The sequence below is a fragment of the Dasypus novemcinctus genome, chromosome X (genome assembly GCF_030445035.2).
Source record: "Dasypus novemcinctus isolate mDasNov1 chromosome X, mDasNov1.1.hap2, whole genome shotgun sequence".
NCBI classification, from domain to species: domain Eukaryota; kingdom Metazoa; phylum Chordata; class Mammalia; order Cingulata; family Dasypodidae; genus Dasypus; species Dasypus novemcinctus.
The window spans coordinates 178,795,961-178,817,483 of record NC_080704.1 but is presented as its reverse complement, the minus strand read 5'-3'; the positions used below and the strand labels follow the sequence as shown (position 1 = coordinate 178,817,483).

At 58.4% G+C, this 21,523-nt stretch overlaps 2 protein-coding genes across 4 annotated transcripts; both read left to right on the top strand.

Annotated features, from left to right (window-relative positions):
* The first annotated feature begins 223 nt into the window (after window positions 1–223).
* On the top strand, window positions 224–6,118 carry GDI1 (GDP dissociation inhibitor 1). Of its 2 annotated transcripts, XM_058292276.1 has the most exons (12): window positions 241–384; window positions 1,509–1,616; window positions 1,770–1,869; window positions 2,009–2,143; window positions 2,629–2,827; window positions 3,133–3,264; window positions 3,787–3,886; window positions 4,341–4,512; window positions 4,758–4,902; window positions 4,994–5,048; window positions 5,138–5,317; window positions 5,600–6,118. In XM_058292276.1, the coding sequence occupies exons 1-11, from the start codon at window positions 340–342 to the stop codon at window positions 5,288–5,290; spliced, it is 1,344 nt and encodes a 447-aa protein (XP_058148259.1). In that variant the 5' UTR covers window positions 241–339; the 3' UTR covers window positions 5,291–5,317; window positions 5,600–6,118. The 2 variants fall into 2 exon arrangements, with proteins under 2 accessions (XP_071069258.1, XP_058148259.1); XM_071213157.1 differs by having other exon boundaries at window positions 224–384; window positions 5,138–6,118.
* Window positions 6,119–6,418: 300 nt separating this feature from the next.
* On the top strand, window positions 6,419–16,367 carry FAM50A (family with sequence similarity 50 member A). Of its 2 annotated transcripts, XM_058292391.2 has the most exons (14): window positions 6,433–6,583; window positions 7,467–7,551; window positions 7,641–7,835; window positions 8,139–8,284; window positions 9,376–9,484; window positions 14,240–14,316; window positions 14,445–14,511; window positions 14,660–14,721; window positions 15,039–15,115; window positions 15,443–15,497; window positions 15,651–15,699; window positions 15,805–15,875; window positions 15,967–16,077; window positions 16,206–16,367. In XM_058292391.2, the coding sequence occupies exons 1-14, from the start codon at window positions 6,473–6,475 to the stop codon at window positions 16,212–16,214; spliced, it is 1,224 nt and encodes a 407-aa protein (XP_058148374.1). In that variant the 5' UTR covers window positions 6,433–6,472; the 3' UTR covers window positions 16,215–16,367. The 2 variants fall into 2 exon arrangements, with proteins under 2 accessions (XP_058148376.1, XP_058148374.1); XM_058292393.2 differs by lacking the exon at window positions 9,376–9,484 and having other exon boundaries at window positions 6,419–6,583; window positions 7,641–7,740.
* Window positions 16,368–21,523: the final 5,156 nt, after the last annotated feature.

Here is a 21,523-nt window from a genome sequence, read left to right as displayed (position 1 = left end):
GGCGCGCGGCTCCCGCGCACGGATCCCGCCCGGGGCGCAGCACCGGCCGCCGCCGCCCCGCCCGCGCGCCCCGCCCCGCCCTCCACGGGTGCCTCCGCCCCGGGGCCGGCCCGGGCCGCGGCGCGGGGACTGGCGCCCGGGGCCCCGGCGGCCGGCGCGGGGGGCGGCGCGCCGGGCCGGCGGCGGCGGGGGGCGGGGAGCGGCCGGGACTCTTTGACGCGGCGGAGGCGTCGCGCGGCTGACGGCGCGCCGCCATCTTTGGGCCAGTGCAGCGGCGGCGGCGGCTGAGGCGAGCGAGGAGGAGGAGCCGGGGCTGGCGCAGGCACCGCGGGCTGAGCCATGGACGAGGAATACGACGTGATCGTGCTGGGCACCGGCCTCACCGTGAGTCGGCGTCGCGGCCCGGCGCTCCGGGCGGCCCCCCGCGACCCGCGGGCGCGGCGCCCGGCAACGGCCCCGGCCCCCGGCCGCCCCCCGCCCCAGCCCCGACGCCGCCCGCGCCCGTCGGTCCCCCGAAAGGACGCCCCCGCGCCCGTCGGTCCCCCGAAAGGACGCCCCCGCGCCCGGCCCCGCGACGCCGCCTTTTCCCCTGGCCGGGGGACGGGGTCCTCTGCTCGACGGGGCCCCCACCCGCCGGCCGCCCCCGCGCCCCCTCCTCAGCCCGGGCGGGGAAACGCAGCCCACCCGGGCCCCATCGCCCGCACGGCGTCGCCTCCCGCCCTGCGCAGCGCCTCGGTTCGGGGGGCCGAGCCGGGCCAGGCCCTCAGCTAGTCTCTCCCGGGACCACCGGGGGACCCAGGGAATGTTCCAGAAGAAGCGGGAGCCCGCGGCCGGGCCCTCCTTCCCGCTCCCCCACCCCAGTTGCCCAGGGAGACCTGGGCCGAGAAGGCTCCGCAGCCTTTGTCCTTGGGTTGGTGACACGGACTGGCGGGGAGGTTTAGTCTCCCTCTTCCTGAACCCATTTGGACAGTTCCCGGGAGAGGCTGGTCGCGCCCCAGCGCGTGGACCGGAAGGGTCAGGGGCTCCTACGGCCTGGAGGAGCGAGCAGCCCAGGGTGGGGCCGCTGCCTCCCAGAGCGGCCGGGCCTTCCCTCGCTTCTCTTCGGGGGGCCTCGCGTGGGCTAGCGGGTCTCTCCTGTGGCCCATTGTGTCTCGCTGTCCTCTTTGGCGGGGCTCTGCGGAGCCAGAGGACTTCCTCGGGCAGCCGGGGGCTGGCTGTGTGTCTGCTGGGTGCGCTGCCTCTCCCTCAGCTCTTGGGGTGGGGGGGTTCTTCTCTTTCCTCCCGCAAGGTGACAAAGGAGTCTGGAGTCAGGTGACCTCATACCCCCCCTCCCCCGTTTTAGGTTCAGTGACTAACCTGGGCGGGGGTGGGGCGGGAGAAGGAGCTGTCCACCAGGGCAGGTCCTTCCCTGGGTGGGCTCTCCTCGCAGGCTTTGGGGTGGGCAGTAGCCAGGGTCGCCACGCTGGCGGGCCCGTGGGCCGGCGTGGATCACGTCCCTCTGCTCGCAGGAATGCATCCTGTCGGGCATCATGTCCGTGAACGGGAAGAAGGTGCTGCACATGGACAGGAACCCCTACTACGGGGGTGAGAGCTCCTCCATCACGCCCCTGGAGGAGGTGAGGCTCAGCCCAGGCCTGGCTGTCTTCCGGAACTTTTCGCTTCGGGTTTAGGCTGCTTCCCGCCTTCTCCGGGCAGTGGGGTCGGGGTTTGGGGAGGGAGGGCACAGGCCTTGAGGTATCTCTCTCTCTCTCTCTTTCTCCTGCTTGCAGCTATATAAGCGCTTTCAGTTTCTGGAGGGGCCGCCTGAAATGATGGGCCGGGGTCGAGACTGGAATGTTGACCTGATCCCCAAATTCCTCATGGCCAATGGTGAGGGAGATGACGGAGGTATGGGTGGGGGGGGGGAGGTGGCTAGGAGGGCCAGAGGAGGAGCAGGCTCCCGAAGAGGGGCAGCCAGGCTGGAGAAGGAGGAGGAGGCAGCCCTGCTGACCTTGCCCTTCACCCACAGGGCAGCTGGTGAAGATGCTGCTGTACACGGAGGTGACGCGCTACCTGGATTTTAAGGTGGTCGAGGGCAGCTTTGTCTACAAGGGGGGCAAGATCTACAAAGTGCCATCCACTGAGACCGAGGCCTTGGCTTCCAGTGAGTGTGGCTGCCCTGAGCCAGAGAACGGTGTGGGTGGAAGACGGCCAATGGGAGCAGGCGGCCCCTGCCCAGGTCCCATTCCCCAGGCAGTACCGTGCCAGAGGTCCCTTGCTCGGTAGTCCCTGTACTGCCGCCTGCACGCCTCAGGCACCTCACTGGGAGGGAGGCCCTGACGTGGAGGGTGGTTGGAGGGGAGGCTCCTTGGGAGAGACTTCAGCCTCTAGACGAGTCTCCACTTGACCAGGAAACCTCCACAAGTGTTGGAACTGGGAGGGCCCTTAGAGCTTGTCCTGCCCAACCCCTTCTTCACGTGGATGGGGAAACTGAGGCTGAGAGGGGTGGTGGGCGTCACCGAAGGTCGCACAGGGTCAGTGCCAGAACTCCCCCAGGAGCTAGGGCCCCTGGTTTCTGGCTCTACCCTGGTGGGAGGAAGAGGTGTGTGTGTCAGCGGTGAAGACATTTTCTCACGCTGTCGCCTTCAGATCTGATGGGCATGTTTGAGAAACGGCGCTTCCGCAAGTTCCTGGTGTTTGTGGCAAACTTTGATGAGAACGACCCCAAGACCTTCGAAGGGGTCGACCCTCAGACTACCAGCATGCGTGATGTCTACCGGAAGTTTGACTTGGGCCAGGATGTCATTGACTTCACTGGCCACGCCTTGGCGCTCTATCGCACTGATGAGTGAGGGGAAGCTGGACAGGGGACAGGGCTTCTTTCCCATAGCAGCAGAGCCACAGGAGTCTCCCTGGGCCTGCTCCCCCTCCCCTGCCAGCTCGGGACACCCTCTGTCCACTCTCTGTCCACCCCACCCCCTCCTGTACTTCCCCGCACCCTCAGCCCTCTGCCCTTGCCTTCCCTTCCCTATGTCTAGCCTGCAGTTCTTTCCCTGGCCATTCAGGGTGGGGGGCAGGATGGCTTGGCACCTGGGTGGGGATGAGCTGGGAGTTCTGCTCTCTGAGCATCTCCTCCCGACCCCTGTCCCTCAGCTACCTGGACCAGCCCTGCCTCGAGACCATCAACCGCATCAAATTGTACAGCGAGTCCCTGGCCCGGTATGGGAAGAGCCCGTATTTATACCCTCTCTACGGCCTTGGGGAGCTGCCCCAGGGATTCGCAAGGTGAGGCGCAGCTTTCGTCAGTCGGTGGTACCAAGTAGGACTAAGACCTGTAAAAGCAGTCAGCTTCAGCCTTGCAGGAGTGTTTTCCCCTTTCTGGTCTGTGGCCTCACCTGACTTGGTGGCATGCTTGGGGAGCGTGGCCCCAGCAGCAGCTGGCTGACTTTGGGGGTAAAGCACCACATCCCCTCCAGTGTGGTGTGCTTGGCTCATGGTCTAGTCGTCTGTGGACCTGCCTCAGTTTCTGGCTTTATGGGCCGTTTCCTCACGGAGCTGCACCTTCCAGGCACCCTCCCACTAGCCTTTTGTAGAATATCCTGGGCAGAAGTTCCAGAGAGGAGGGGGCACACTGAGCTGAGTCCTGAGTTTGTGGCAGCGACAGCTAGGGTGAAGGGTTGGGTCTCCTGATCTCTGCCTGGCCCAGGGCAGTGTTCTCTGTGCCCTGCTGGCGGGGAGGGAGGATGCAGTGGCACCGGGTTCCCGTATCTCCTAGCAGGGGACTTCATCGTCACCCTTCCCCCACAGATTGAGCGCCATTTATGGTGGCACATACATGCTGAACAAACCTGTGGACGACATCATCATGGAGAACGGCAAGGTGGTGGGAGTGAAGTCAGAGGGAGAGGTAAGCCGGCTCTTCTGCCGAGCTGCTCTGCCTCTTCTGTGCTGTGCAGCTGCCAGGCCTTGGTCTTCTTCCTTAGAGGCTGTATTTCTGTGACTGTCCCGGGGGGCGGGGGTGTTCTGTCGCTTAGCCCTGAGGGCCTCTCGGGAAGGCACAGAGCTCTTCCTGTTGGGCCTGGCGCAAGGCGCAGGGCCAGGAGAGCTCTCTTGCCTGGAGGGTCCCGGCCAAGGGTGCTGGCCCACTTGTGTGTCTCGGGCCTACCTCCCTGAGCGGGTTGGAGCACCAGGCTCTCTCCCATCCTTGTGCAGAGCAGAGGTAGGCATTATGGGAGAGGCAAGTGCCAGCAGCTCAGAGGAGCCCCCTGCCTGCTGGAGCTGCTGTCCCTGGCCTTGGGCCTGCCACATGACCACCTAGGGAAGCAAGAGGACAGGGCTGAGTCCTTCCGATGCCTTCCCAGGTGGCCCGCTGCAAGCAGCTGATCTGTGACCCCAGCTACATTCCGGATCGGGTGCAGAAGGCAGGCCAGGTTATCCGCATCATCTGTATCCTCAGCCACCCCATCAAGAACACCAACGATGCCAACTCCTGCCAAATCATCATCCCCCAGAACCAGCTCAACAGGAAGTCAGGTAGGCATGGCTTTCTCTGGTGTGTGTATTTGGATGGCTCTGCCTGTGCCCGTCGGACTTGGGGCTCCCTCCCTGATCCCTTGGTGGAAGAAGTGGGACCCACACGGCAGTTCCCTCACTCAGGGCCGTAGGGCTGGGGTGGCTTCTGTTGGACTCTTCCCCCATTGTGCGGGGTTGTAGAGGGGCAGGTGGGGCCAGAGCTGCACCCCTGCAGCCCCTGGTAACTGAGCACCGCCCACGGGCAGACATCTACGTGTGCATGATCTCCTACGCACACAACGTGGCCGCGCAGGGCAAATACATTGCCATCGCCAGCACCACAGTGGAGACCGCAGAGCCGGAGAAGGAGATTGAGCCGGCGCTGGAACTGCTGGAGCCCATAGACCAGAAGTGAGAGGCTGGGGGTGCCGCAGGGAGCTGAGGGTCCGGGAAGGGGACAGGCCTTGCGAAAGCCTGTTCCTTCCCCTACATCTGCCCTCAGGTTTGTGGCTGTCAGCGACTTGTATGAACCCCTTGACGATGGCTCAGAGAGCCAGGTAAGCAGGCCCGGCCCTGGCCCTCGGCGCTCTGCTGTCTGCCCAGGGCCCGCCCGCCTCATGCTGGGCCCCTGGCTGGCTGGTTCCAGGTGTTCTGTTCCTGCTCCTATGATGCCACCACACACTTCGAGACAACCTGCAACGACATCAAAGACATCTACAAACGCATGGTGGGCTCGGCCTTCGACTTTGAAAACATGAAGCGCAAACAGAATGATGTCTTTGGAGAAGCTGACCAGTGATGGCCCAGCGCCCTGCCCCGGCCCTAGGTGCCCCACCCCCGCTCCATCTGCTCTCAAGGGCGGGGGCTGACCAGGGGGTGGCTGGGGCATTCCTATTTCCAGAATCCTTTGTTTCTCCCACCACAGTCCCCATCACCCACCTCATTTGATTCACTGACCAAATCCTTAACTGTAGTGATGGTTCGGGAGATGGGGGGGCGGGGGTAGCACCCGCTTTCTTGGTCCTTCCCTTACCCTGGGAAAAGAGGATTCCTTTCTTTGTGTGTGTCTCTTCCCCCCACCCCTAATTCTTCTGCTCTGTTTCGAAAGAACCTGAAGGAAAAACCTGACTCGTGGCCCTACTGCTTAGTCCCACTGTGGTGGCCGTTGGAGACCTCCCTGCCTCCCCCCACCAACTAGCTCATGTGTCGGCAAAAAGGGGCCCTCCCAGCACAAAGTCACATCCCCCCCTTAATTTATTCTAATTTATTAACTTGGTCCACCTTGTCGCAGCACATAGAAGGAGCCTGTGTCCCCTCCCACCTGGCCTTCGGTGCAGAAGGACTGGGCCTGGGAGGGGGTGCAGGCCAGAGTGTGGTGCAGGGCGAGGTGGACTTAGCTGTTTTTGTTTTTTGTCTTTGTGTCCTCTGGTACTTGCTGAGAGAAGAGCAATTTGAGCAAAGCAGAAGGAGGTGGGCGAATGGCCCCAAGCCCCGGTGTCCCCCCCACCCCGCGCCTTCCCTTCAGTGGTGGGAAACCCTTACCTTGCAAAGTGAATGTGCCCCTTTCCTCGACCTGTAGTGTATCTCACAGGAAAAAGACTCCCAATAAAACCGTGTTGAAACCTTAGCCTGCGTCTTCATTTGCCGGGGCCGAGGGGCCGAGGGGCCGAGGGGCCGAGCCGCAGGGAGGGCTGCCCTTCTCCACCGGGGCTTTCCGAGCCCACGGGGCCTCGGCGCAGGAGGGGGAGGTGGCGGGGCCCTGGGGGCCGGGGCAGGGCGCGGGGCGGCAGGGGCCCAGCCCCGGGCAGCGGGGGCCGGCGAGGGGCGGCGGGGCCGCCGCGGGGCGGGGCGGGCGGTCACGTGCGGGCGCCGGGCGGAGCGGCGCGTCCTCCCGAGCCGACGTCACGGCGCGGCGTCTTCTGCCTGCCCGGCCGCCGCCGCTGCCCAGCTTCCCCGGGTCGCCGCCGCCGCCGCCGCCGCCATGGCTCAGTACAAGGGCGCCGCGAGCGAGGCGGGCCGCGCCATGCACCTGATGAAGAAGCGGGAGAAGCAGCGCGAGCAGATGGAGCAGATGAAGCAGCGCATCGCCGAGGTGCGCGGCCCGCGGGCGGCGGGCGGGAGGCAGGGTCCCCGGCGCATGCGCGACGCGCGCCCCTGCCCCCGCCCGCGCCGCGGGAACCCCTCGGCAGGGCCCTGGGGCCCCAGGGGGGCCCCTTTGGCCCCAGAGCCAGGCTCGGCCCCGGTCCGAGGAACGGGGAGGGCCGCAGGCCTCGCCCCCGCAACAGTCACTCCCCACGGAGCCCACGGCTAGTTCCGCAACCTTCGCGCCCGCCTTGCAGGCAGGGTGCCCCTCTGGTGTGGGTAGCACTCAGCGCCCCAGTGAGCGGCCAGGAACGGGTGGCAGTCCGGGGCCGGCGGGGCAGCAGCCCAGGCTTCGAGCATTTCGCGGAGACTGGTCAGATCAGCCCTGGCCCATCTCGCTTCACTCTCACTCTGGGGTGTGACAAAGCCCCTGCCCCCGCTGTCTCGGGGGCGCTCTCTTGGGAGCAGGGGGTCCTTTCTCTGCCAGCCACCTCCCTGCCCCTCCTTTAAAGGCCCTTGGCCAGGGAAGGCTGGACCTGATGCCATGCTCCACGGCTGAGGCTGCGGAGAGGAAGGAGGAAAGGCTCTCAGGGACCAGGCGCTTTGACCCATCTTCGCTTTCCACACCCCTGGCTGAACTCTCTGGGACCTAGCTCAACACCTGTGCGGAAAAGAGACCGGAGGCAGGCAGGGCCCACAGCTCCAGGCAGGAACCCTGTCAGCTCCAGGAAGGGTCCCTCAGGGCCACTCACGGCCCCGTGGGGCCCTTGCGTCGGTGAACTCGAGGGGCCGTGTCATTTCCAAGGTGGCACGATAGCAGGTCCAGGGCAGCTCTGCACTGGAACCGGGGCGGGGTGGAGGACGACCTTCATGGCCGCTGTGCCTCCCGGCAGGAGAACATCATGAAGTCCAACATCGACAAGAAGTTCTCGGCGCATTACGACGCCGTGGAGGCGGAGCTCAAATCCAGCACCGTGGGTGAGTGGGGCGCGGGCCTCGCCTTCCCCGGGCCCAGCTGCCCGCGCCTCCGCTGTCTTGGGGTCACCCCACGTCTCCTCGCCTCTCAGGTCTGGTGACCCTGAATGACATGAAGGCTAAGCAGGAGGCGCTGGTGAAGGAGCGTGAGAAGCAGCTGGCCAAGAAGGAGCAGTCCAAGGAGCTTCAGCTGTGGGTGCTTTCCCCTGGCAGTCCCTGCCGTCGAGCTGTAGAGCGTTCTTGGAGGCTCTCGGAGGCGGGGCCGTTTCGGCCGGGGGAATGCCTGGGTGGGCATGCGCGGTGCTCTCTGCCACTTTCTCAGCGCCCACGCGGAAGACCGCCACCGCGTGTCCTTCCGTGTTCTCGGCCCCTCCCGGCAAGCCCTGGGCTGAGTTGGCCCCAGGGGCCCTGTGGTCTCGTCTTGCCCTGTGCCTGGGTTCGGCCTCGGGGTCTTATCCAGAGCCCTGCCGTGAGCTTGAGACGGCCCCCAGGGAGGGGGAGCTCCGCTGGGGTGCTAGGGGAACCTGGGCACCCCCCCCCCGACCCCACTGAGGTGGCTTTTGACCTGGATCTGGACCTTGCCTCGACAGGAAGCTGGAGAAGCTGCGAGAGAAGGAGCGCAAAAAGGAGGCCAAGCGCAAGATCTCCAGCCTGTCCTTCACCTTGGAGGAGGACGAGGAGGGAGCCGAGGAGGAGGAGGAGGTGGCCGTGGACGAGGAGGAGCTGGAAAGGGAAGGTGAGGGGAGGCTCAGGGAGCTGGGGAGCCCTGTCCAGGCCCCCACGGCTCTAGAACGAAGCAGCTGGGCCAATGCCTGGCGTCGGTCACCTCCTTTGTTTGTGGCCCTGCACCCCAGGCCGGGCAGGAGAGAAAGACAGGGAGATGACACCCTCCCTTTCGTGGGAAGCCAGGAGGGAGCTCCGTGGAAAACAGCGTGGGGGTTTGCCTTCAGTAGCTCAGTGGGTCACTGGAAGGAAAGCGGGGCCGGTGGTGCAGGTGGCTACTAGAACAGTGGGGACAGGGGACTCTCGGTCAGTCAAGAAGGCTCTGGAAGCTGCCCTTCGAAGGCATTGCGAAGGATAGACCAAGAAAGAGAGAAGACTGTCTGCACCGGTGCTGGCCACTAGAACTTTCCACGGTGGTGAAAATGCACTGTCCAGTACGGCAGCCACCACTGGAGCCCAGTGGCGTGGCTTGTGAGACAGGGCAGCCAAAAGGCTAATCCTGTTTGACTTATTTCAGCCTAAATTTACCTAGGCACATCAATTCGGGGGCCACTAAACGGACAGCGCAGGGCTAGGCAGAGAGGAGAGGGTGTGAGAGTCAACGTGGGGGAGCTGGGGGTCGGCCAGGCCGGCGGACGCAGGGAAGCAGGGCGCCCCTCCCTCCCCAGGGCTGCTTAGCGCAGGCGCAGGGCAGGCTCCACACGAGGGGACAGGCAGGCCGTTGGTTGGAGAAGACTGGAGGGGCGGGAGAGGGATCCAGTCGCAAGAGGCGGCGTCCCCATACGGCCCGGAAGGCGCGGACGTGCCTGAGCACACCACGCGGCTGCGGCCTGCATCATGTGGGTGACGGGCCTTGGGGGTGGCGGGCCTGAGCTCTTGTCGAAAGGGGGGTGGGGGGTGGGCCCTGAGGCCGGGAAGGGTGCCGGGCGCCTGCGGCCGCAGGCCAGGAGGGCAGCGGCTCCCAGGGGTGCTGCAGATGGCGGCACGGGGTGGGGGCACGGGCGAGCCACCAGCCCAGGCACCATCGTGCCTACTCCAGGAGCCATGGGAAAAGATGTAAAAAACACGGATTTGAAGCGAACGCCAGTAATGTGTTTCACCCAGGCTTCTCTGAAATCGCCTTTCATCTGTCTCCAAAACGCCACCTTCTCAGCCTGGGCCAGGAGTCACGCTGGCTCCTCGTGGGGCTCCCGTCTTGGGAGCCTAGAAAAAGGTCAGCTTTGCCGGGAGTCCGCAGAGCTCTTACAGAGAGCACTGGCTAATGGGCTTTGGCTCCCTCACTCCCCAGGGGTGTTTTCAGGGGGCCTAGGGATGGGGCCCTGGCATCTTTTTTTCTCCCTTCAATCAATTTTATTGAAACATTCATAAGCCATACAACCCATCGAATATGTGCAACCACTGGCGTTGTGTGTGCACCACTGCTGTCAACATCAGAGCGTTTTTCTTTCTCCAAAAAAGTAATACAAAGGGAAAAACAAAAATCCCTTCCCCTTAGTCGCCACTTCTCAATCTCTCTCTCCTTCCCTTGCCATACATAAATGCAAATTTATTTGTCGCTCTCATTTTTTGTATTTATAGTTTGTGTCGAGTAACAACACGTAGTACTTTGTGTCTAGTTCCTTTTGCCTCGCCTACATCCTTTCTGAAGCCATTGATGGAGGATTGCTAACATATTGCCATACGCTACTGCCCACAGATTGTTTTGGTTATGTTTTTGCCCCAGTACCACTCTGGTGTTAACTTCTTGGAACAATGTGCGTTTGTTCTGTTTTCAAGAAAAACATTGTTACACACGCGCTGTTCAACATATTCATTTTCCGCAAGAGGGTTCGCTCTGCTACCCAGTCCTGTGTTTCATTTTCCAGCTTTCCTTGTAGTGACGTACACGTCCTTACACTTTCCTTTCGACTGCTGTCATACCCGTGTATTAGCACTGCTAGTGACAAGCGCCATGATGGGCTTTCACCGTTTCTATTCATTGCCAAAGACTTACAAACAACCTTTTCCCCCGTTCTGCACAGAGTAAACCTCAGCTTTCTGTTCTCTAACATCGTTCTATTTTCTGGGGACTTGTATTCTAGCTATTAACTCCACGAGTTGGCTCATTATATTTAGTTCATAGCAGCACAGGCATACAGTAGTTGTCCTTTCGTGTCTGGCTTGCTTCCTTCAACATAATGTCCTCCGGGTTCATCCATGTTGTCATAGGCTTCATGACTTCATTTTTTTCTTACACCCGAATAATAGTCCACTGTGTGTATATTTATTTGTTTCTCCATTCATTGGTTGATGGACACCTGGGTGGTTTCCATCTTTTGGCAATTGCGAGTAACTCTGCTATGAACGCGGGTGTGCAGATGTCTGTCCGTGTCACTGCGCTCAGTCCTTCTGGGTATCTAGCCAGTAGCGGTATTGCTATATCTATATAGCTATATCTAACTTCCTTAGGAACCGCCAAACAGCCCCCCACAGTGGCTGTACCATTCTACATTCCCACCAGCAGTAAATAAGCATTCCTCTCTCTCTACATTCTCTCCAACATTTATAGATTTCTGACATTAATAGTGGCCAGTCTAATGGGTATGAAATGATATCTCATTATAGTTTTGATTTGCATTTCCCTAGTCGCCAATGATGTTGAACATTTTTCCGTGTGTTTTTTCACCATTTGCATTTCTTTAGAAAAATGTCTCTCCAGGTCTTTTGATCATTTCTTAATCGGGTCATTTGGCTTTTTATTGTTAAGATTTAACATCTTTTTATTTATCATGGATAGTAAACCCTTACCGGGTATATGATTTCCAAATAAATATTTTCTCCCTTTGAGTCAGCTCTCTCTTTACCCTCTTCACAAAGTCCTTTGAGGTGCAAAAGTATTTCATTTTGAGGATGTTAAATAATTTTTCACTATTATTTATTAGGCAGTTCTGTCGAGATATATTCATACCGTTATTTTTTTTTTTCTTTGGTTGCTCGTGCTTTGGGTGTAAGGTCCAAGAAACCACCACCTACCCCAAGATCTTGAAGATGCTTCCCTACATTATCCTCTAGGGGTTTTATGGTCCTGGCTTTTACGTTTAGGTCTATGATCCATTTTGAGTTGATTCTTGCATAGGGAATGAGATAGGGGTCCGCTTTCATTCTTTTGGTTATGGCTATCTAGTTCTCCCAGTATCATTTATTCAAGAGGCTGTTCTGTCCCAGAAAAGTGGACTTGGTAGGTTTATCAAAAATCTGCTGACCGTAGAGGTGAGGGTTTATTTCTGAACTCTCCATGTGTCTTCCTTTATGCCAGTACCATGCTGTTTTGATACACTTCAAGGTCAGGAACCATGAGTCCTCTGACTTCACTCTTTTTTAGGATGTTTTTGGCTCTTTGGGACCCCTTTTCCTTCTAAATAAATTTGATAATTGTGTTAGTCAGCCGAAGGGGTGCTGATGCAAATTACCAGAAATCTGTTGACTTTTGTAAAGGGTATTTATTTGGGGTAGAAGCTTACAGTTACATGACCCTATAGAGTCCAACTCAAGATTTCTTTCTCACCAAAGTCAGTTGCCATGTGCTGAAGCAAGATGGCAGGCCATTTCTATCTGGTCTCTCACAGTTCCCTGTATCAGTCTCTGGCATAGGGCTTGTTTCTTTCTGGGCCTGCTCAGCTGCAAACTATCAGGCAAATCGCTCCTTTCTCCCCAGAGCCCCGTGATCAACCGTGACAGAACTCGCTTGCTTTTCTTGTGTGAGTGCCTGTTGAGATCAGCCTACCAAGAGAATGAACCTGAGTCGTGCCCTACTCATGTAGTCAAATCCAAAGCCCTTTGAATTTAGTCTAATCAAAGGGGATCACACCCAGGAGTAGGTTAGTTTACAAACATAATTTTCCTCTTTTGGGAATTCATAAATAATGTCAAACTGCCACAGTCATTGAGTTTTCTATTTCCGTGAAGTAGGCTCTTGGAATTTTGACTGCGATTGCATTGAATCCATAAATCCGTTTGGGTAGAATTGATGTTTTCACAATATTCAGTGTTCCAATCTATGACCATGGAATGGCCTTCCATTTGTTTATATCATCTTTGATTTTTTTTTGGTAGTGTTTTATAGGTTTCTGAATACAGGTCCTTTACATCCCTCATTAAATTAATTTCTGAATATTTACGTCTCTTTGTTGCTATTATAAATGGAATTTTTTTGTTGATTTCCTCCTCAGATTCATTATTAGTGTATAGAAACACCAGTGGTTTTTGCATGTTGATCTTGTATCCTGCCACTTTGCTGAACTCATTTATTAGCTGTAATAACTTTGGGGTAGATATTTTGGGATTTCCTAAATATACGGTCATGTCATCTGTGAATAGTGTTTTACTTCCTCTTTTCCTAGTTGGATGCCTTTTATTGCTTTTTCTTGCCCCGTTGCTCTAGCTAGAACTTCTAGGACAATGTTGAATAACAGGAGTGACAGAGGGCATCCTTGTCTTATTTCCGATCTTAGAAGGAAAGCTTTCAACTCTTCCTCCCCAGGCATCTTTTTTTTTTATTAAGCCCTTCCAGGGATTCTCACGTGCAGTGGGGCTCACGTCCGCTGCCCTAGAGCGGCAAGCTGAAGATCATTGACCTGTCTTTGAGGTCAGTGGTTCTCAAAGTGTGCCCTGGACTGCGGGACCCTTCCAGGGCATCTGCGAGGTCAGAACCGTTTTCATAATCCTCCTGGGCCGTTATTTGCCCCCTCGCTCTCGTCCTTTCCCGAGCATATCGTGGAGTTTTCCAGAGGCCACCTGACATGTGACTTGTTCGCTCCGATAGCATGCATGTCCTGAGACTCAAGTGTTACTTGGCCTTTTTTTTTTTTTTCTTTTAGGAGGGACTCGGGGTTGAACCCAGGACCTCGTACATGCAAAGCAGGCGCTCAACCAACGAGCTACATCCACTCCCCTTGGCCTTAACTTTTTTTTTCTTTAACTTATTTCGAAATCGTTTAAAACTTATAAAACATTTGCAAAAAATAATACAAACCCCATACAGGGAATGCCAATTGACTCCTATCCCCCAAGTACACAGACCCACAGTTTTAACATTTTGCCACCTTTGCCATATCACTTTTTTTTGGGCCTTTTTTTAAAACTTTATTTTGTACATTTAATAATGGAAAATATAAACGATAATTAAAAAAGAAAAAAGAAAACTCACTTTGGCCTTAATTTTTAATTCAGCATGTATCGATGGCGCCAGAGCACATAAACCTGAGCTCTTTGGTATCCTCAGGAACTTTTAAAGAATGTTCGGGGGCCCTGAGACCAGCAAACTGATGAGCTAGTGTCCTAGTTCACCCTTATCTGAGTTGGGGAAACTGAGTCCCAGGGTCCAGGCCATGGGCAGGCCCTGGCCTGAGCATGTGTCGGGGGCCTTTTCTTGGCTTCTCATTTTATTTGCCGAGTGACTACGAGCCAGTCACCTAGCTCTCCCGGGCTACCCTTTCCTCACCCGGGACCGAGGACCCCTCGTGCCCCCTCGGGGGGGGGGGCTGTGGGATTGAGCGGCCATCCTCTGCAGCCCCTCCACCTCCAGCGCTAAGCAGCCTTTGCGCCCCAGACCCCGCAGCTCCCTTACCTCCGAGGGGCTCAGTGTCACGGCTGATGGGACGAGGACACAGCTCCCCGGTCTTCCGTCTGGCCGCTGGCCGTGGTGACCGAGGCAGACCTGGGCTCGTGTTCCTGGCCGCCACACCTCCTGGCGGGGGCTCCTTGCTGGGTGCTAGGAGCTCGCTCGCGCATTCTGTTCTGGCAGTGGGTGGTGGCAATGGGGGGGCAATGGTGTAAACGTGGGGTGGCACCTGGGCTGGAAGGCGGCACCCAGGACAGTCCAGGAGGCCTCCAAGGAGGCAGCGTTTGCGCCGAGGCCTGCACGGTCAAGGCCTGGGGCGCCTCAGGAGGGCCAGTCGTGCCAGCCATCGCCTGTCTTGCTCCGCTCCAGAGGTCACCGCGAAGAAGAGGAAACTGGGGAAGAACCCGGATGTGGACACCAGCTTCCTGCCTGACCGAGACCGTGAGGTGAGGGACGCCTGCTCTGCCGCTGACCCTGGCCTTGACCTGGAGCTGAACCTTGGCCCTGGCCCTGACCTAGACTCTGATGCTAACTAACCCTGGGGCCTCGCACCTGTGCCCGCTCTCTCTCCCAGGAGGAAGAGAACCGGCTTCGGGAAGAGCTGCGGCAGGAGTGGGAAGCCAAACAGGAGAAGATCAAGAGTGAGCCCTGGGCACGGGGGGCCGGGCCTGCCCCGTCCTCGAGCGCTTGGGCAGCGAGGGGCAGGCGGGGGGCGCTGAGCCCCGAGGGAGCCTCTGGGGAGCGGGGACAGCTGGGCCCAGAGCGCCACGAGCCCTTTCTGGCCTGTAGGCGAGGAGATCGAGATCACCTTCAGCTACTGGGATGGCTCTGGGCACCGGCGGACGGTCAAGGTAGGCCACTGGGGGGGCCAGGCCCTGGGACCCTCTCACCACTCCCCTCGGGCCCCAGCCACCCTTGGGGTCAGTGGGACACTGTTGAAAAGCCAGGGGGGGGCACCTTGAAAGCCTGCGGGCAGCTCGGCGTGGGGGTCCCCGGGGGTCCTGGGGGCTAGCAGGGAAGCAAAGCTAGCCCTGCTTGGGGGGTGATGGGCGCTCGGGCCCGCCCCAAGGCTCCAGGGTCCCTGGCAGGGCCTCTGAGCCGCTGCCTTCTTGAGCGCCCTTCTCGGGCCTTCCACGTCCCCTTCCCCGGCCCCTGGCCCCCCGTGCAGATGAAAAAGGGCAACACCATGCAGCAGTTCCTGCAGAAGGCCCTGGAGATTCTGCGCAAAGACTTCAGCGAGCTCAGGTAGGGGCGCGTGCGGGTGCGGGGTGCCTGCGATCCCGGCCAGGGTACCCGAGCCCGGCGTGGTGGCCAGTGCCCAGCCAGGCCGGGTGCCCGCCTGCGGGGGTCGCTGGGGGGCACTGGGGGCCTGCCGGGGGGCTCAGGCGCAGCTCTTTTGCCATCCCACCTAGAGCGCTTCCGGCGAGAGGGCGCTGGCATTGCTTCTGTAGCGTGAAGGTCGGAGGACTGGGGGGCCGAGCTCTGGCACCCCCGCCCCACGGCCCCTGGTGGGCCACCACCCTCCACCCCTGGGCGGCCCGGCCGCCCACCCTGCCGCCTGTCTGCCCTCAGGTCAGCCGGGGTGGAGCAGCTCATGTACATCAAGGAGGACCTGATCATCCCGCACGTGAGTCGCTTCTGCCCTCGGCCCCGGGCTTCCCGGGTGGGATGCGGAACTGTCCCCGCGCCGGAGAGGTTCCCCGGCCTCGGGGGCTGGGGGCGCGCGGGGGCCAGGCCAAGGTGGCAGCCACGCTGGCCCTGTCCCCGCTTTCGCCTCCAGCACCACAGCTTCTACGACTTCATCGTCACCAAGGCCAGAGGGAAGAGCGGTGAGTGGGCCGGCCAGGCACCCCCGCACCCCGCCGCCCCAGCGAGAGCCCGGCAAGGGGCCGGGGCGGCAGGGCCGACGGCTCTTTCTCCCCACCCCCCCCCAGGGCCACTCTTCAACTTCGACGTCCATGATGACGTGCGGCTCCTCAGCGATGCCACCGTGGAGAAGGACGAGGTGCGGGGTGGGGGTGCCACTTCGGCGGGGGGGGGCGGTGCGTGACGCTCAGCGGCCTCTCGGCGGCAGCTTCCGGGGCTTGCTTTCTCAGTCACACGCGGGCAAGGTGGTGCTGAGGAGCTGGTACGAGAAGAACAAGCACATCTTCCCGGCCAGCCGCTGGGAGCCCTACGACCCCGAGAAGAAGTGGGACAAGTACACGGTGAATGGGGGCTGGCGGGGGCGGCCCCCTGAGGTGCCCCCGGGGCCGGACTGGGCAGCTGGAGAGGTGGCGGTGCCCCTGCCGCCCCCCACCCCCCGCTCATCCCTGCCCCCCACCCCGCCCCGCAGATCCGGTGAGCACCACGGGTTCAGCCGCGTCCCCAAGGACCCCAGGTGGCCCCTTCTCCCGCGATGGGGCGCAGGACCGTGGCCACGGTCGCCGCCCACCGCCTGCCCCTCGGCACTGCCGTTCGCTGCTTTTCTCTTTTGCAATAAAGAAATCACACGGCAGAGCTGGAGCACGGGTGTTGGCAGAGAGGGTGTGTTTTGTGTTAAAAAAAAATTAACGGAGATGAGATTTCCACACCGCAGAGTTCATCATTTGAACCAGTTTAAAGCGTACACCATTTAGCGCGTCTGCATCCATCCTCACGGTCTAGTTCCAGAACGTTCTCCTCAGGCCCGAAGGAAGCCCTGGGCCCTGGGCAGTGGCCCCCCAGCCCCCGGCAGCCCCGGGGCAGCTTCCTGTTCCCGACAACAGCGCGTGGCCTTCCGTGTGCCTGGTGCGGGGAGGGTTTTGCGGGGATAGGGAGCCAGTGCCCGTCTGTGGAGGAAGAAGGGGCGCATTTCCGGGGAGCACCTGCTGGCCAGGCACTTCTTCCCCATGGGCGCTGCAGTCTTGGGGGCGGGAGGGGCGCTCCTCCCAGCTGCCCCTTCTTTGGGCATCCCCCTACCTTCCCAGCACAGCTACGGAATCAGCCGGGCCTTCCTTGCCCCGGGCCCCCCCCCAGCTCCTCCTGCCAGGCTGGAGGGCTGCGGGGAGCCCCTGCCTTCCGCCTTCCCCCTGGGGAGCGCCTGGCTCAGGATGCCAGCCCCGTTGGCGGGGTGGGCCCTGGCTGCCCTGTTGGACCGCGGCCCGAGGGGCCCAGTGCCCCGCTGCAGGACTGTCTGGGGTGGCGGGAGGAGGGTGCCCTGGGGCACAGCAGGGGAGGGGGGTGGCAGGGCCGGGCCCTAGGCCCCTGGCGCACGGGGGGCAGAAATCTGAGGCCTGAATGGGGCCTTTGTCGGCCTCGCAGGAGCCCTGGGCACCCGCCCCCCTCCTGCCTTTCGAGAAGCCACAGAAGGCTTCTGGGCAAGGGAGCCCCTCGGCCGCTCACCCGCAGGCTGATGGCCTCCTGCGGACCCACCTCGGGCCCTGCGGGAAGCAAGTTCCTTGAGGCCCAATCTCGGGCCCTGGCAGGGGTTGGGGCTGGTTTCTGGGAACAGCCCTTAGTCCCTGGGCGGAGAGGGTGCCAGGCCGGAGGAAGGTGGACGGGCCAAGCTGCCTTCAGCCCTCCCGTGGGCAGGGCCAGCGCTGTCTCAGGCACCCAGCCTTGCACATGGAGGTCAGTGCCAGCCGAGAGGAGGAGGGACAGTCGTCTAGCCGCATGGCCCAGGGCCCCAGCCCCGGGGAACTTGGATTCTCTGGAGCCCTTGGGAGGCTGGGAGATAGAAACCAGGGAGCTCAAGACAGATATGAGACGCTCTGGAACTGGAGGCGCCGCCAAGGTCGGCGATAGTCGCTTACTTGCGACGGCCAGTGTGTGCTCAGATCGGGCTGTCCCCAGGACGCGATGCGGCGAGGAAGCCGGCTGCTCCCTGCTTGCACAGGCTCACGGTCCAGGTTAGGGTAGGGGGGGGGGTGAGGAGCAGCCGATCACCAGGTCAGGAAGACCCAAGCCGGGAAGGCGACGAGGCCGTCCCAGCAAGGTGGCATTGGAGCTGGCATCCGAGCGACACGGAAGTCAGCCATTCCGAAGCAGGGGCGGGGGCATTCCAGGCAGGGGGATCAGCCTGTGCGAAGACACCGAGGCAGGAATGAGCTTGGCCCGTGGGAGGTGAGCAGGGCTGAAAGCGAGGGAGGGAGAAAACTTGTCACAGCACCAGGGTCGCATGGGATTGCTTCTCCTTGGTACCTGGCCTTGATGGTTCCACCAGGTAGCCTGCTCTAACGGGTCCCGCGTCGGGTCCCGCGTCGGTATGAGAAGTGCAGCCCACGATGCCTCACTGCCAGGCCTACAAAGGCCCCCCACTGTGTCACCCGTTCCCTCCTCCCCCACCCCGAGTTTCTGGTCAAACACGAGCGCCAATGAGCAAATGTCCTCTCTCTCACCTTTCTGGAACAAGAGGTAGCAAGCCACATGCACAGAGAAGCCCCTGTCCCCAACACCACGGAGGCCCCCGGCCCCGGGAAGGGCTCGCCTGATTAGGCCAGGCCCATCCGGTTGATGTCCCTTTTAATGGGTCATCTTGGAAGCCCACCTACTCACAATGACAATTCTCCCCAAATTGCTTGATGAATTCAGTGCGGTCCCTACTGAAAATCCCAGCATGCTTTTCTGGAGACGTTGACAAGTGGATGCTGCTAAAATGATAAAGAAATGCAAAGGAGGGAAGCAGATTTGGCCCAACAGATAGAGCATCCACCTACCACATGGGAAGTCCAAGGTTCAAATCCAGGGCCTCCTGACCCGTCTGACGAGCTGGCCCATGCGCAGTGCTGATGTGCACAAGGAGTGCCCTGCCACGCAGGGGTGTCCCTTGCATAGGGGAGCCCCACGTGCAAGGAGTGCACCCCGTAAGGAGAGCTGCCCCATGTGAAAAAAGTGCAGCCCACCCAGGAGTGGTGCCGCACACACGGAGAGCTGAAGCAGCAAGACAACGCAACAAGAAGAAACACAGATTCCCGGTGCCGCTGACAAGAAGACAAGTGGACACAGAAGAACACACAGCGAATGGACACAGAGAGCAGACAACCGGGGGGACGGGGGGAAAGGGAGAGAAATAAATAAAACATAAATCTTTAAAAAAAATGCAAAGGAGTAACCAAACAATTTGGAAAAAGAGCAGAGCCGGAGGGCTAATTGCCTGATTTCAAAACTTACTCTAAAGCCAGTGCAATCAAGACATTGTGGTGCAGGCAGCAGGTAGGCATACACATGGATGAAACAGATTTTGGAGTCCAGAAATAAACCTGGACATTTGTGGTTCCCAAGCAACGACAGGGGAATATATTTGGTCGTCGGAAGGAATGAAGTTCTGAGACCTGCTGTGACACGGGGACAGACTGCAGAGACTATATTGCAGAGTGAAAGAAGCCAGGCACAGAAGGACCACTGCTGGATGATGTCACTTAGATCAACTATCTAGACAGAGCAAATGTGCGGAGACAGAAAGCGGTGGCCGGAGGGTGGGGGAGGGGAGTTGTTGCTTGGTAGGCGTAGAAGATGGGTAAATTTGGGGAACTAAAAAGAAAAGCAACATGATGTGAATGAGGGAATCGCAAGCGTATCTGTGAGGGAGTGCTCCTTCTGATTTCCTCCAGGAACAAAAAATTGCATGCAAATATGGCTAGAATCTTGGAATTAAAATTTCTTTTAAATTAAGGTCCTTTTGTTTTTGAGTTACGGGGTGCTTGGGATTGAACCTGGGACCTCCTATGTGGGAAGCTGGTGCTCAACCACATTGACTTCCCTGAGTTGGTTTTTTCGTTTGTTTCCTTGTTGTTTGTTGTTTGTTGTTTTTCTCAGGAGGCACCGGGGAACCAAACCTGGCTCCTCCCGTGTGGGAGGTGGGTGCTCAACTGCTCGAGCCACATCTTTTTCCTAAGGAAATAAACCACCGGATTTAAGACTGAACTACTGAACAAGAAAATACTACTGAAATAACAAGTATGGTTTCTCTTTCAATGTGGACTCTGGAAGCGTGCCTCTAAATGCCCATTAAAACACCTGGAGATCTCTTTTTGTTTCCCAGGAATTTCTAGCAGTTCATAGTGCCCCCAATTATTTTATAATTTCCAGTAGGTCACAAAAAATTTCAAAATCCCTTTTACACATACAGAGTACAAACCTTCTAATGACAGCCTTTCCAACCTACTTCCATTTTTAAAAGGCTTGTAAATGGGTTAATAGTATACTTAGAAACCTTTAGTTACTAATACATTATCATCACCTCTCACCAGTTAAGGAGACAGGATTGGACTCTTTCCAAAAAAGCAAAAAGAAAGAGAGGAAGAGAGATGGGAATAGAGAGGGAGAGACAGAGAGAGGAAGAGAGAGAGAGAGGAAAGGAGGGAGGGAGAGGGAAATGGTGCAGGAGCAATGGGAGATGGACAGGGAAAAAGTGAACTTTAACCCTTACTTATCACATACACAAAAATGAACTTCAACGTGAGTGATAGACCTAAAAAGAAAAAGCGACAACTGCAAAACTTCTAAATAAGACACAGGAGAAATTCTTTGTGACCTTGGACTAGGCGAAGATTTCTTAGGATCCCGAAAAGCATGAATTAATCATGTAAGGAAAAATTCGTAAATTGAATTTCTTCAAAACTGCAAAGATTTTTCAGCAGTTTTATTCACCCACCATGCAATCCTCCCAAAGTGTATAATCAGTGGCTCTCAGGATAATCACAGAGCTGTGCATTCATCACCACAATCAATTTTAGAACACTTTCATGGCTCCAAACAAAACAACAACAAAAAACCCTTTCCCTTCACCCCCACCCCCCATTATTGAACGTAGCACAGGTGTGGTACCTTTGTTACAAATGACGAAAGAATATTAAAATAGTACTGTTAACTGCAGGCCACGGTTGGTCATAGGTGTATGGTCCCCACGTCCTACCCCATGACTGACACCTTGTAATAGTGACGGACATTTGTTCTAGGTCATGGAGGACTTATATTTATATTTATACTATTAAACACAGTCATTGGAAGGGGATGAGGCTCAAGCAATTGGACTCCCGTCTACCATGTGGGAGGCTCTGGGTTCGATTTCTGGGCGCTGCAGTGAGCTGACGGCCCATGCCACGGAGAGCTGACGCAGCCAGGTGACGCAACAAAGGGAGACACAGAGGAGAGACGGTGACAGATACAGCAGACCAGGGAGCTGAGGTGGCTCAAGTGATTGGGTGCCTCTGTCTCCCACGTCAGAGGTCCCAGGATCAGTTGCCGGTGCCTCCTAAAGAGAAGATGAGAAGAAAAGACAAGCAGACACAGAAGAACACACAGCGAATGGACACAGAGAGCAGACAGCAGGCGCAGGCAGCAAGGGGGGGAGGGAATAAATGAAAGCTGAAAGTAAAAAACAAAACCGAACCCACAGCCATCGTCCCCGACAGGGTTCACTGTGTTATACAGCCCCGTGTTTCATCCTCTAGTTGTCTTTCGAGTGACATACATGACCCTAAACTTCCCTTTTCAACCACAATCACACGCACGGGTCATTGCTGTTAATTACACTCACGATGGTGTGCTGCCATCACCTATCCACTTTCAGCCATTTGCTGTCAACTTCATTGAAAATTCTGCCCATATTACGCATCAGCTCCCCATTCTCTACCCTCAGTCTATCTCCTGGGAGCCTGTATTGTAGATACGCGCGCTAGGAGTTAGCTCATT

What these genes read in the sequence shown, in the direction of transcription:
- GDI1 (XM_071213157.1), top strand. Translation starts at nt 340, where the DNA reads ATGGACGAGGAATACGACGTGATCGTGCTGGGCACCGGCCTCACC. An exon ending in TGCTGGGCACCGGCCTCACC is followed by an intron (nt 385 to 1,508) that starts GTGAGTCGGCGT and finishes CTCTGCTCGCAG; the next exon opens with GAATGCATCCTGTCGGGCAT. An exon ending in GAGTGAAGTCAGAGGGAGAG is followed by an intron (nt 3,887 to 4,340) that starts GTAAGCCGGCTC and finishes ATGCCTTCCCAG; the next exon opens with GTGGCCCGCTGCAAGCAGCT.
- FAM50A (XM_058292391.2), top strand. Translation starts at nt 6,473, where the DNA reads ATGGCTCAGTACAAGGGCGCCGCGAGCGAGGCGGGCCGCGCCATGCAC. An exon ending in TCTTGGGAGCCTAGAAAAAG is followed by an intron (nt 9,485 to 14,239) that starts GTCAGCTTTGCC and finishes GCTCCGCTCCAG; the next exon opens with AGGTCACCGCGAAGAAGAGG. An exon ending in AAAGACTTCAGCGAGCTCAG is followed by an intron (nt 15,116 to 15,442) that starts GTAGGGGCGCGT and finishes GTCTGCCCTCAG; the next exon opens with GTCAGCCGGGGTGGAGCAGC.